The sequence below is a fragment of the Lissotriton helveticus genome, chromosome 11, assembly GCF_964261635.1.
Source record: "Lissotriton helveticus chromosome 11, aLisHel1.1, whole genome shotgun sequence".
Taxonomy (NCBI): domain Eukaryota; kingdom Metazoa; phylum Chordata; class Amphibia; order Caudata; family Salamandridae; genus Lissotriton; species Lissotriton helveticus.
Window position 1 is genome coordinate 1,048,753,105 of NC_136072.1, and position 15,049 is coordinate 1,048,768,153.

The following is a 15,049-nucleotide window of genomic DNA, read 5'->3' on the forward strand; positions in this document are numbered from 1 at the left end:
GAACCTGAAGACCAATACCAGTGCGGGCAATCAACACGGCATCGTCCGCGTACAGGAGTGCCGGAATTTGGACATCACCTGCACGTGGAACGTCCGTGCTCCTGCCTCGCAGGTATGCCCCCAGGCCGTTAATATAGATGGTAAAAAGCGTGGGGGCCAAAATGCAACCTTGCCGAACCCCTTTTAAGGATTTAAATAAAGGGGTACACCTTCCGTTGTTAGACACTCGGACAGCTGCAAAAAGCTCCTGATGCAAAGTGGCCATAAACGTGACCAATGCTTCATCGATGCCTAGTTCCAATAGGCTCGACCATAGTTTGGACCTATTAACGAGGTCGAAAGCCGAGGAGAGGTCCATAAATGCTAGATACACGGACCCCTCCTTGGCCACCGTATACTTTGAAATGAGTAAATGCAAGTTAAAGCATTGCTCGATTGTGCCTTTTCTTTCTCTAAAACCATATTGCAGTTCGGACAGCCCACCGCAACCCTCAACATTTTCCCTTAGTCTGTGCAAAAGGACTCTACCCAAAACTTTTACGGTTGAGTCCAAAAGTGAAATGGGTCTATAAAATGCTGGGTCGTCCCGCTGACCTTTGTTTTTATAAATAGGGACGATAGTAGATATTGCCGATGATGCGGGGGCTGAGTTGTCAGTAACAGCATTAAACACATTACACAAAACGTTCAACCATAGTTTAGGCGAGTGCATAAAAAAGTCAGCCGGGACTCCATCTGGACCGGGTGCCTTGTGTTTTGTAGTTGCCTTAAGTGCATTTTCGACTTCTTGTGGGTTAAAGACGATAGGGTGTACGGGCCCATTAGACAATAAACCCTTATTGATGCCCTCATCCCCTTCGTCGCCCCCATATACACTTTTAAAGAAAGACAGCCATTTATCGTCAGCAATCACGCAGTCCATGGGTTCATTTCTGTCTTCGGAGAATAGGGGCTGCTTGATAATCTCCCAAAACCTCCTACTATCCTTCAGTACTGCCGCTGACTGGAGGTTTTCCCATGTTTCATGTTTGATGGAATCTTTACAATTTTTTATTGCTGTCTTGTAAACTTTCCTTAGCCTCGCGATGTCATCTGTTGCCCTCGGTACGATTTTTAGAGCCACCATCAGATCTCTGTGGGCCTTCGAGCATGCTGAGTCGAACCATCGCTTGTGTCCTTGAGGTCCCTGAATAGGTTTAGCTAACAACTCGTTAGAGACCTGGACGCATATCTCCTCAAAAGCTGCTACAATCTGTTTCCCTTGAACGTCCGAATTCTGACAAAGCTCCACCTGATCTTTGATTTTAGGGAAGCATTTTTTGTAGAAATTATCCGGAATCACTTTTGCCCACTTCACTCTTCTGTCTTGGTCGGTGGTCCTCAAGGAGTGTGAAGCTTTTACGATTGATGGTGAAACGCCCATCTGGGCTCCCCAGGCCACTTCCAATAATACTGGGTTGTGATCGCTATAATGGGTTTCTACTGTGCGATAAGCAATAGTTCGATTGAAGATACCCATTGAGACAAAAATATAGTCTATCACCGTTCCATGATTGCCGCCCACAAAAGTTGGCGTTCTCAAACCATAGTCGGGTTCAAAAAGATTATAGTTGGCGAGTAGATCTTCAAGCTCTTGGCCCTCAGCAGAATGTACAAAGTGAGGTCCTAATGGTACCGCATCATCCACTTCATCAACTTCTATTCCCTTACAGTCTAAATTGCATAAATGAATATTAAAATCACCTACTAAAATAAACTCGGAGGCAAATACGATATTCTGTGAGACTTTGTTTAAAATACTGTCCAGACTAGCAATGTTACGGCCGGCGTAGTCACTATTCCCAGAATTATAAAAATTAACATATAGAGTCCTACTAGTTTTACTGATCACCCTTTCTACTATTAAGATGTTATCAGAGTCAGAGGTGATTTGCCTATAGCTTCCTTTTAAGCTCAGCGCAAAAAAGAGCGCCAAACCCCCTTTAGCCCTGCCCGTTCTACTGGGGACTGCAGGTCTTATAAAACTAGTGAACCCATCCCACCAGATGTTGCTGGATGTAACCCAAGTTTCTTGCAGAGCAATAATATGATGTTCTAAAATAAAGCTCCGCCAGACAGGGTCCTGGCTTTTAGTATTTAGTCCTGCTACATTCCAGCTTATGATCTTGCACGAATCAATAATTACACTTGGCTCATTTCCGCCCTCAGAGTCTCCTTCCGGTGTATCTTGCGATGGAGGTACCTCTCTGATTTCCCCATGACCGCGACACTGTGTGTCTTCTCCATTAACACCCGGTTTCACGCCGGCCACAAGCCCGGATAGATTTGGTTGCTGAGTAAGGTTTGTAGATGGGTGAGGCTCAACCACTACCTTAGACACTAGAAAACTAGAGTGTTCTTCTATATTGAAACCGTCGCTACTAGTTTTTAGGTTGCTGGGCCCCACGCGTTCCTGATCCGCTCCTGTTGCAAGTCAGTCGCAGGTATTTAAGTCAGATAGGGGGCCAAATCTGTTTCCTGTGGCGAAACCCCACACGGATGGATTAGGTGGCTGAAAATGACCATTGTGAGCTACGTTCCAAATGGGGTATGAACTATTTGAATGGATCGAAAAAGGGTCCGATCTCTGCCACTGTGTGGGCCTAAAACCCCGCTCGCTATGGTCGTATCCCAAAGGACCTGGCCCCCACCCATTTATTCTTAAATCATGCTGATGATCAAACTGATGATTTTGCTCGTGCGGGTAACTAGATCTTCCTACATCCCGATGTACCATTGGCTGAAACCACTCGGTTGGGTGTCGCAAACTAGTGGCCCTCCCCCAACTACTGGTACTGATAGACTTATGTTGCCTGATGGCGTTAGGCAAAGTGGCAGCCTGAATCTCATCATAAAAAAACTTGAGTCAGTGGAATTATAGAGCCACTGCGGCGTTGTGGTGGAAACACATTATTTAAGATGTCTGGGAGAACTTCAGCATTAGCAAAATTTAAAATAACACAGTCGCCTTTAAACTTTTTAGGCTTGCTGCCAATCCAAGATACCCTCCTAGTCAGAACTATGTCCCCGGCCAGTTTGTCTAGCCCTTCCTGAGCCATATACATATTATTAGAGAGCCAATGTAGAACTTTGTCTTTTAGACCCTGTTTGGACTCAGTTTTATCTTGTACAAGGACTGGGACATTGGCCAACACCAAGACTACCGGTGAGGCTTCCACAATAAATTCTGCTGAGGGAGTCTCTTGGTGCGCTACCACTGTTGCGTCAGTTACACTGGTGTGGGGGACTCCAGTTTCGACATTCTGATCCGTGACAGGTGGTGATAGCGATGAAGGAGAAGGAGCCAGCCCTTGTTGGATAGTCTGAATGGGCTGTAAATTACTTTCAGTGGGGGAGTCCTCCTCGTCCGTAGATGTTAGATCTGTGACGAGGGAAGATAGATTCTCTACCTCCTTAGCCAGAACATTATGGACCCCACTCAACTTCCTCACTTCAGCAGTTAATTTATCCACTTTCCCGATCAGAGGTTTGATTATAGTCCTAATTTTGATATCTATCATATCTTGGATCCTGTTGAAAAGATCATCATCACTGATACGTTTAGACTCGGATTCTGCCTCAAGGACTGTATGTTTGCCCGACCGCCTAGGGGGAGGGGTGGCAGGCTTTTTCCTACCTAAATGTTTTCCCCCTCGTTTCGTAGGAAGCTTTCTACACGCTCTAACCGCGCGTGTTTCTGGCTGCGGGGATTGTTGGTCTTCATTCTGAATGGCTATCTGGCTGTTTGAGTCAATGAGGGTATTGTCTGACAAATCTATTAAATCAGTTCTACCCATCGAGGGCTCGAGATCATCATTGGCCTCGATGAAATTATCGGAAGAATCGGGATCAGCCCTAATAAGCGGAGGATTGTCTAGCAATGAGTCAGACATTGCAGTGCTAGCTGCACCTGTTGATGGACTATCTTCGGGCAACACCGGTGATTGACTCAAGCCCAGAGATTGCCTTCGCTTATTGTTAATACTACTGACAACTTGAACAAGATACGAATCTAAAGTATTCAGAGTTTCAACTGGGGCAGATACCAGTTTTTTCCCCATACTCTGTGCTGTGCCTCAAGAGGGCAATCAGAAAATAGCAATAGCACTATGTAATGTGGATGATACGACTGTGATAAAAATAACAGAGGATGTTCTCTGAACAATGGGCTATGCCAAATGTCAAACAGGAGCACAGTACCTTAGTATCCGAGCGTTGGATGTCAGGGGATTGGCCTTGCCTGGCCTTCTCGTGCCTCTGAGGGCCACAGAGGGCCCGCCCTTTGCCCGGGCTTAGCCCCGGGCACTCCCGCGCGCTCCCGCACAGTGATGTTCGTCGCTTTTTATAGGCGTCAATGGAGATGATGGTATTGCAGGGCGGGGCGGTCAGGGAGAGCGGGCCAGGTGACTTGGCCTCTGGGTTGCCGGGACTCCTGGGAGAGTGAGTCCCGGTCCCACGCTCGCAGCCCTGTCGCTCGCGCACTCACCCTGCAGGGGCCAAGCTTTGGATGGGCAGGGGACAGCGAAGCGGGTTCCGCGAGGTGCTGGTTGAGGATCCTTTCCTTGAGCAGCAGCAGCTGTTCCCTCCTTCTGCTATCACGGTAAAAGTCTGTAATGGCCTTTCCTTTCTCCCTGCCTGTACTCCAGTAAGATTGTCACATAATTCACTTTACATTTCTCTCTGACTGCAAAGTTAGATAACTTTGTAAACACCAATCCCCATGTAAACAGCACTTTGGGGACAGCCAAACATTTGACCTCTGTCATTAAAGCACAGCAAAAGCGACAAGATAAATACAGAATTTAAAGACCTCATTTTTTTTTATTGCTTGGACTTTCACAACCCTCCAAAAATCGTCTCACAACCCACAGTTTGGGAAACACTGGTCTAAACCTCACAGTTCCTCCAGGTAGCATTGAAACCCATCATTTTTCACTCACTCTGCTACTCCAAAAAAAGGCTTTCCATATCCAAATCAGAACTGAACCTGCCCATCATGGGAACAGTTTATCTAACTATCCGGATACTGAAATACTATGATGGTGACCTGACTTTTATGCCTTAATTTTTGGAACTATGCCCTTTCATTTGTTTAAGTGTATCATGTTTTATTCCCACTCAAATATCAGTCTTGGAAAAGCTATTTCACTCTCTTTTAAATGGTTTTATAGTCATTGAATTGTATCATGGAGAGTCCTGCAAACCTTGTGTTTTCTGGGTACATGACCTTTAGTTTCAACTAAAATGTCAGTGCTGGAAATGTCTCGGTTCAACAGGCAGTGTCCACTTAAAAAACAAGCATTTACAATGCAACGGTTTCGCCTTTGGAAAAGTTAGAGCTATTGGCAATGTAAAGGACAATGCCATTTATTTATCTGTTTTCAAAACCCAACACATAAATACAAATTTTGTCATTTACAATGCCAATAGCTCAAACTTTTCCAAAGGCGAAACCGTTGCATTGTAAATGCTTGTTCTTGTTTTGTAGGTGGCTCTATGTGTGGGTGGCTCTGTCTGTGTGAGGGTGGCTCTGTGTAGGTGGCTCTGTGTGTGTGGGTGGCTCTATGTGAATGACTCTGTGGGTGGCTGTGTGTGTGTGGCTCTGTGTGGGTGTAAATGCATTAGGTCATGCATATGCGAGCGATTAAGCTATTGGCATTGTAAATGACAATGCCATTTATTTAACGATTAAGCTATTGGCAGTGTAAATGACAATGCCATTTATTTATGATTTAAAAAAAAAAAAGGTCATGAGCAATGCCAATAGCTCAACCTTTAATAATGCCGAGACCATTGCATTGTAAATGCTTGTTATCCTTCTTTTTAAAAAAATGTAAGTTTTCTTGTATATTTAAACAGTATGTTCAGGTTGCAGTCTTTCAAAGCCAATAGTACGTTTTTCTGTGCCGTAAGAACCATTTTCCGGTTATGTGCTCTAAAACTAAAAAAAAAGGCTTCCAGGTTAGCAGTGCATTTCTTAGCAAATAACTAATTTGCACAAACGTGGTCAGGCACAAAACAAATCTTGATGCTCAATGCAATGGATTCTTAACATAAGACCAATCTTTTGGCAATCCATTTGCAGCCTCACTTTCCGTCGCTTGTCCCCACGGCCTTAGCTCGCTGTGTGGCTCTTTTGTGGTGGTCATTGGATACAACCCTCTCAAATAAGAAGGCCTTTGTGCTCTTGGCGCTGCTGGCCCAAAGTGCCGCACACTGTTTATCGTGAGGGGATCTTGTATGTTTACAGTGCTGATCTCATTTCCCAGAGGCTATTGAATGGCTAGATCTGAACCTTGTTTATATTGTCTATGTTTATATTGTCTATTTTCACATCAAGTAAACATCAGAAGTTCTTGTTCGGTTTACATACCAGTTTGTTTGAGTTGATCTTGAATCTAATTATCCTTTTAAAATTCTCTTGGATGATATTGGATTCAGTGCATTGCCCTACTACGCTTCCCTGCCAGAAAAGAGGACAGTTATCAGTAACAAAGATTGTCCCTGTGATCTCTGCCCTTCAGTTGAGCAAACTAACAGTATTTTGTTTCTTTTGTCCACAGTTTTGGCAGCTGTATAATGCGATCACACTTTTTGGACTGTCCAGGCATAAGGAGTGCAAAGAATGGCAGGTACTGTAGCATATGCATTTACATTTCATGAGTACCGTCTAATTTGTACTTCATTCTTTGGGATGTACCCTGCAGTACAACTAGGTGTGATGTTAGTTTGGCCTCTGGAAGGCACAAGCAGTTACTAAAGCCTTCGCCTGTTATTTCTCAGGCATGTCTGGGTTTTCTCCGTCTGTTTTTCCTTTCAATGTTGGTGCATCTCGGTTCTTGAGGTGTCTTCTTCCGCGTGCCAGTGCGTCTTAGTCCTAGTGGCAACTCGCCCCTAATGTCAGTCTTTTTTCTAGTATTGCGAAAGATATTGAGGACAGAGGACCAGAAAGTGAGGCACAGAAACAGGCACTACCTGTCACAGTTTCTGTGTCGCCCTCTGTCTGTAGGTCTGCATTACCTTTTCTGTCCAGTATTTACTCTGTCCCCATGTCTCATTTATCTGTGCCCCTTTGTCCCAGTTATTCGGCCCAGCAATACATCTGTGGAATTCTCTTATGTTCTCTACTTAAGGTTTGCAGCAATCAAGGGAACGGGCACCAACCCTACCACACGCTAAGGAATCATTAGTTTCGTTGATGAGTGCCCACTTTTTCAAAGCTCTTATATCACTAATGATCACCCAGAAACTAAAAACACAAAATGTTTGTGATTATTTCCTTTCCAGAAATGTTTCTGATGTAATATATATATTTGGGGGGAGGATGTATCCTAACGGCTAGGGCGGTCGACCTCTTATTTGGGGTCCCGGATTCGAGTCTCGGCAACGACGCTCCCCGTGCCCAACAAAAATTAATGTGTCTTCATTTAACGCAATTGGTGCTCATGTAAAGCGCTATGGTACCTAATTTCAGGTGAAGTTCGTGCTATATAAAACTTAGGGAAAAAAATATATATAGATAATGTACAGATTATATTTTAAGGGTGTGCCCATAGGCTCTGGATCTCAGGATTTACCATTTGCATTAGCCGGTTAGTGTGTGAGATGTACAGGGCAGGTGAAGTGGCGCCATTTTGTGATCTTCCTTAATCGTCCATGAATTAGATGTTGCCCTCGACTATGGCTTTATACAAGGAAATCAGGGTGTTTTAAGGCAAGTATATTTGTTGGGTAGCAGTCAATGTTTAGGATTGTTAGTTGGATCTTGAACAGGAACTCTTCTCTGGGCAGCCAGTGCTCACCCTCACATACACAATAAATTATGTTTTTAAAATATTTTTTAAAAGATATCTATTTGTTCAACAACAATATGCCACTGTAATCCAAATTCTTTTGGAATATTAATTGTGCTGCAGTATGCTTAACATTCAGTCCCAGTAACCTTTATATAAACAGGGACCCAGTTAATGTCTATGGGTCACTAAGTCCCATTGTTGTTCTTGTGTGGCTTTAATGTAGGTTCTCGCGTACCACCATTTCGACGAGGGCTAGTGTGTGCTGTTGTGTTCATTTTACTGCTGTTTAAGATATCTGGGTCGTTATGCTTTGTCCTTCCTTTCTGGCACCACTGGGACCGCTCACCCACAATAGCCAGATGTCACCGTAACAGCTTTAATAGGATCTAGTTCTGTGCGTTTGCCAAGATGACTATTACCCATATTCAGGTAATAGTTCTGTGTATTGCACACTGGTTATGGCAGAGCTCCTGTACTTGTTGTAAAGAAGCAACCACATTACTTTACGAATTACAACGCAAGTTCTCATGATCTGAAGCCCTGGTGTGTTCCTTAGCTCTGACACTCCAGTAGAAAAATGGCAGGTGAGAACTCCCTCCTTGAATGTGCTCCACCTGTGGTCACTTGCTCCTATTACCCGGATGCTTTCCCATCTCAGTACGAAAGATTCACACTACGAGAACCTTTGGGTGCAATTGGAGTTTAGAAGTAGCATTCATCATCATTGTCGCCATCAGCATCTGAACCAAACTGAACGACTCGAATGCAGAGCTTTTGGAACTGGCGACTAGCACGTCCACAGTATAATAAAAAAAATTCTATTTTAATTCATTGATGCAGGTATGTAATAATGTGTTCGCGAATCCGAAATTATAGATTTTAGCTTTATTACGCAACGGTGGAGTGTGCTTTCGGGGTTGGGAAGCAGTATATATTTGTTTTGCTTATATGTGACAAAGCCATGATTTTTTAGATGCTGTCACCTTAGAATATGTTGGTTTTCTCATGAAAATCCTGTGCTAGACACCAACTTGGCTTAATGGCAACCATGTGTCTTGATGATGATAAACCTCTTTTTGGAGCTGCACTAAACTTAGTGCTGAGTTTGTTGTTACCTTGTTTGTGGCAGCGCGGGGCATGTGGTCGGGTTCCATTGCCATTGTTATGATGCGTTGATTTTCTGTTGCCAAAGCACAGGGACAGGATTAACCTGAAAAACTGGGTGGAGAAAACTGACCTTCTGAGCCCCATCCATGTACTTTTTAGCTATTCCTTTAGGTGTTGTGTATCCGATGAAGCACATGGATGCATCATCGGATGGCTGCATTCCCCCTGTTTTCTGTAAACATATTGTCGGAATGCAATTAAAAAAAAAATTCTATTATTGTTTAGAAATGTGTTTATTGCGCGTAGGTAACAACTGTATTGTATAAATGCTCCTATTTAAAACATTAAGCAGTAATCAAAATAAAAAGTGCAGTGAATTGGTTAGGAGTTAGAAGTAATACAAAAGTATATTGTAATTTGCTTGGAAGCATAACATTCACATCAACTGCAAGCTAGCAATTGTAGCAATCCCTCCCAGGCTGATGAGCTGGATATAGATGAGCAAAGTGCAGATGGAGCTCGGCTAGTATCAGTCCTTGTACGTAGACTAAAGGCTTGAGGTCTGTTGGTAATTCCCAGTGTTTGAAATTCCAGTCTCGGCCATTCCTTCCTGGCTTCTTACAGAGAGGACAGGCAGGAAATGATCAAATGTTGCATCATTGCTGCTTCCTTGTAAAATGCACCCCAGCAGCTTGGTGAAGGAGGCAAGGGGAATGGTACCCAGTGAAGTTCGGCATGAACAGTCTTGGCCTGGGCTGGTATTATCATATGGATGTAGCACATGCATATTTAGGATCAAGGGGCTGCCATACCCAAGAATCTTATGTAGGTATACAAGTCTGGTGGGGGCACTCCATAGTTATATGTGCTAATTTACAATTAAAATGCCATTGCCGCAGCTTTTGCTAGGGATGTTCTTTATCACATTTAGGACACCTTATCTCTTGCGTCATATTCTTCCTTCCCTTTTTACAATTGTGTATAGTGTCCTTTCTTCTTCCCTTATTTCTTCACCCCTTCCTTCTCACCTTTATGTATTTGACTTTCATTTATCCATTTCGTTTTATCCTGGTCTGTTTGTTTATTCGGCCTCTCTTTTTTTTCTCTTCAATGAAGCCCCTTTAAAAAAAATCTTTTTATCCATTTCTTTTGTTTAAACCTGTTATTACTATTTTTAGCCCTTCCTTGCTTTCGTTAGTCCGCCCTTCATTTCCTAGGCCCATTCTGCATACCCGTAGCCCATTCTGCCTTACCGTAGCCCATTCTACCTTTAATGTGTCCTCCTTTTGGCCTGTTATTCCTTTATTTCATGGCCCATCCTTTTCTTTCTGAAGCCAATCCTTAATTCTTGAACCTGTCCTTCTTTTGTTTCTTTCCCTCAATCTTTAATTATTGGCTTGTCTTCACTTTGTTTGTTGGGCTCGAACTTCCTTTATTTTTGTCCAGTTGTTACAAACCTGTATTACTTTCTCTGTTCGGCCCATCCTTCTTGGACACTTCCTTCCTTTGTTTCTAGGGCCCATATTTCCTTTGATTCTTTAGACTCATTTTTCACTTTAACCTGTCCTTTCTGGTTTTCTCAGCAGCTCGCATGTTTAGCTCCAGATACTAAGAGTGCAGCAAAGTCTGTACCCAAGAGGGTACCAAATCGTGATGTCAGGCTCCAGCATAGTGGTGGGCGATGGGGTACTTGGAATCATAGTTTATAGGGGCTTTTGGTATTCAATCTGCCAATGGGGATTCTGCATTCTCCACATAAATCACATCACAATGGCTTTATTGGCATGTGCACTATGTGTGCTTTGCAGTGAATACAACACAGCATTATCTTCTCATTGCTGCCTCCAGATCCACTGAGTCATGCCCCAGTAATACTCCAGATCGCCTTGCAGTAAAGGCACAATTTTCAATTCAGCAAATGTTGTTTTTGCTAATTTGACAATGCACTTCATTGTGTGCCCATTTTGAGCAAGTCTAGGAGATAATCTTGTGGTGCATCGGGTGTGTACATGCTAGGTTACTGTGCTTTCTTGTAATATTTGATCTGTAATGTGTGAACTTCATCTCATACAAAGAGGCCAGTCTTGATGAGTTTCAGCCTTTAGGGACTCAATGGGGTGCCCAAGGTGGTCCTAGGGTTGTAGGAGTAAAATAACCTGTGCCTTCTCAGAGCCCTGCCTGTACTTTTAATATAAGATAATTGTCTGGGTCCCTGAGATTTGATTAAGTGTGATTTGGCTAAAATCAACAACATAAATTGTTTTATAAATGATTTAGGTGCTGCTTCTGAAATATTTTTTTTTCTTTGTTTCAGGTTTTTGTGCTGGCACTCACGTTTTTTGTACTATTCCTTGGAAATTTCCTCACAACCCTAAAAGTAGTGCATACCAAACTTCAAAAAAACAAAAAGAAACTGAAGAACCCTTAAGTTTGCTTGGAGACGGACATAGAAAAGTTGGAATTTTTCTTTTGGCAATACCATGTCATTTTCAGAGGATCTATGGATTTACTATATATTCTTTACTGACAAGCTATTGCATTGGCAGATTTTGTGTCTGGCCACAATGTGAACTACTCAGACTACTGTACGAATTTCGTACGAGCAATGCACCCCACTTCCACACTGTAGCTAACTGTTAATGTGTGCTTTGAATACCAACTTTACCTTCAGGGGCTTTTGGTCTTTTTAACTTGGTGTATAATGCATTAATCTTTGAAGCTTTGAAAAAGGGATCTGAAGAAAGGGAAATTGGCTGCCATTCCTACAATGGGACTGCCTTCTACACTGTCAGCAATTGTCCGTTTTGGAGTTTTTGATTTCCTGATATCAAGCACCCTCCTACAGGCGCAACCGGAAGAAAGGAAACTACCGAATGTTTTGGGAATCATGCCCAACTGTTCACTTTGAAAGTGAGAGATGTTTGCATTAATGTACTGTTCTGGAAGGCGCATCCCTCCGCTGATCTGCTGTCCTACGTCCTGTGGGGTTGACCAGATTTTTTTGTAGCCCAGGAACTTTTTATTTTGTCCTATCAGAGCCACCATTTTTTTTTTTTTGGGGGGGGGGGGGGTTGTTTACAGAGGACCTTGTTTCAGTTCACATAAAACTGGTGATATTCATGTGGAAGACTGACATTAAAAAATACAACGCTGTTGGTTCTTTATTTATTTTTCTAACACTCGCCTGTTTTTTCTATTCCCCTCAGAACAATGGAGTTTAGATGATTGGCTGAATTAATGGAGAAGGGGGAACAAATTTTGCCCTACTAGAGGTCTGTAGCACATGCGACACCCTAGTGTTGTGTTTGTTTAAATGTTTTAGGTCGAGCCTAGCGCAGCTCGCAAGCGCTGCTTAGGAGATGACCTCTTGGAATTGGTCTGTACTTTTTGGAAAACACGTGCATTTACAGCACTGTTTACAATGAGTACTTGTGCATGTACAGCATCCACCTTGCGAGAGCGAGCAGCTGCGCCATCTGTTTCCAATTATCGCTTGTTTACATTTGCCTGTCTCGCGGTCGCGTTAATTGGAAACAGATGGCGGTCGCCTTCACTTTTGTGGCTGCTTGTTTCCTGATGATTGTGACTGAGGCCATGCTTTTGCTCTTCTCTGCCTCACCTTTGTGCCCACTTTCGAAGTTTGGAAGGACTGGTCGTTCTGTCAGTTTTGCACATAAATCAGGGAAAACTTTGGGGTTGGCTGTGATTGCCAGTTCTCTATTCCGGAGAGTGTGATAGATTTCTCCTACAGTTTCATTTCTGAATCCCGCACCATTGTGGACAGCAGGCGACGCGATGAGTGGGATGGCACACGGAGGGCTGCTGACGGTCCTGCGGTGAGAGAACTAGCCCATGTCTCTCTCGTGAGATTGGGAATGTCGGGTAATGCGCGCTGGTTAGGATTACATATTGTTTGTTGTGGTTTTGCTCTTTGTTTGAGACGTGATTTTAAAGGGAGTCTATTTACGCAGCTGGGATTGGACTCCGATTTTGCTGTACGCATTCTCCGGAATGAAGTAGGTGCTGCAGGGGAAGGTGCAGAGCCGCTGAGTGTACAAGAATGCTGACGGGAACCCTGTGTGCACTTAGATTACTGCCTAATGCAAGTTCACAGAACACGTTGTTAACAACCCAGGCGTTCTTAGCAACAAAGAAGCTGTCTTTCCAGCACAAAGTAAAATATTGTGTTTTTCTGGCCTTCATGATGGTGCAACTGTTATGTGTTAATAGTCTTTGTTCTTCTTTGGACTGTCTGAGGGTTATGACTAATTGCCAACGTCCATGCTACTCACATACAAAAAAGGCTTTTCTGTCCTCTGCTGTACACATATTTATTGCAACAAAATAGTACCGGCCCTAAAGAGAAAACTGTCCCATCAGACCTACGAAACCCCCCCTTTCCCCCCCAACATTATTTATATCTACACCAATCTCCTTGCTTCCGACATACTTGTTGAACAATGATGAAAAACTAGTTAATTAAGAAATTGCCTTAATAACTTTTGCATTGTCATCAACCATATTGGGAAACATTCTATGACCACAAAGGTATGATTTTTCAGTTTTTAAGAGTACTGTTTAGACTAATAATGACATCAGTGGAACAGATCATCTCATGACCTTTGGCCTCCTGATGACGTTCTAGAACATCGCATCAATAGAGACCCAGTTTTGAGCAAAGTAGCTTTTGACCCAGGCATGGTGAGGGATACATGATATGGTGTTAAATGAGTGCTGGCACCATCCTTAAGCTCATGCTTGTGGTCGTCACAAATACAGTGCACTGGTACCAGAGTCTGAACACCGATCTTCCCCCTTGGCTACATTGTGTGATCCTAGACAAATCAACGCATCTGATAATTCTTATACATGTCTCCAGCAACGATTGATTCTAGAGAAAGCTGGCGGAATTCCTTGGGGAAATAGTTTAAACACATTTTTCTCCACATACGTTAGACACTCTGCCCCAGCCTTACCTTTTACTGGTTTGTCTCACGCACCACGCACCGTGCTATATGTCTCCAATGACTGCCCCAGCCCTACCTTTCACTGTTATGTTATTTTAATTTGTAGCGCGCATGGATACTCACGAGTGTCCCGGCGCGAAGCCTAAAAAAAGGGCGAGGGAGTCTGTTTAAGCGAAAACTTGAAAATACATGTTTTTCTTGAATACTGCTGGGTCTTGAATGTTATGGAGGGCAAGGGGCAGCGCATTCCAGGCAACAGAGGCCTTCCTTGGCAACAAACTGGTGGGCCAAAACCAGGGCTTTGAACTTCACCCATTCCACCACGGGCAGCCAATGCAAATATCGCAGGTGATGTCGCACGCTGTTCCTGGCAGAGATGCCCAAAAGAAGCCTGGTTGCCGCATTTTGGACCTCCTGGAGCTTTTTCAACAAATATCACGGGATGCCCATGTAAAGAGCATTAGCCTAGTCTAGCCGGGACAGAATAAGTGCACAGGTGACTGTTTCTCTCGCTCCCTTGGTAAGGAAAGGAAAAAATTTCCTCAGTCTTGAGGAGGCAAAAACAGTTGCTGGCCAACTTCTTGATATGATTTGAGAAAGAAAGGCTCTCATCAAACCACACCCCTAAGTTCTTGGCCGGCTTCCCAGCAGAGGTGGGCAAGGGAAACTCAGGAGGCCAATGATTCCCGAAAGTTGGGAGGAAATTTCCGTAAAGGAGAATTTCTGACTTCTCCTCATTACATTTTAATTGCGCAGCTGCTAACCATTTAAAAATGGATAAGAGACAGAGATGAACCGAGGAAACTGACTCATCACTATCGTCCCATGTAAATGGCAGCTGGGTGTCATCGGCATAAGCCATCACCTTGGCACCCAAGCTCTCGACCATTAGACTAAAGGTGTCATATAAATGTTAAAAAGAAGGTGACCAAGGGAAGACCCCTGGGGAACTCCCGTGTTCACAGACTGTAGAGATGAGGAGGATGGAGGAATCCAAATCTCCTGGGCCCGCCCTTCTAAGAAGGATCTAAGCCAGTTCCAGGCAGTATCTGACACACCGATCCTGGTAAGTCGCGAGAGGAGAAGAGAGTGCGGGACCGTGTCTAACACCACCGAGAGTTCAAGCAGAATCAATGCTGC

The 15,049-nt window shown here is 43.7% G+C and overlaps 1 protein-coding gene across 2 annotated transcripts in view; it reads left to right on the forward strand.

The window, feature by feature from the left end:
* TMEM120B (transmembrane protein 120B) overlaps positions 1 to 12,095 on the forward strand; it is a 155,572-nt gene extending 143,477 nt beyond the window's left edge. For both annotated transcript variants that reach the window (XM_078667534.1, XM_078667533.1), the window contains 2 exons: positions 6,603 to 6,671; positions 11,257 to 12,095. In XM_078667534.1, the coding sequence (XP_078523660.1) occupies positions 6,603 to 6,671; positions 11,257 to 11,370 (183 nt within the window). In that variant the 3' untranslated portion in view covers positions 11,371 to 12,095. The remainder of the gene's footprint in view (positions 1 to 6,602; positions 6,672 to 11,256) is intronic.
* Positions 12,096 to 15,049: the final 2,954 nt, after the last annotated feature.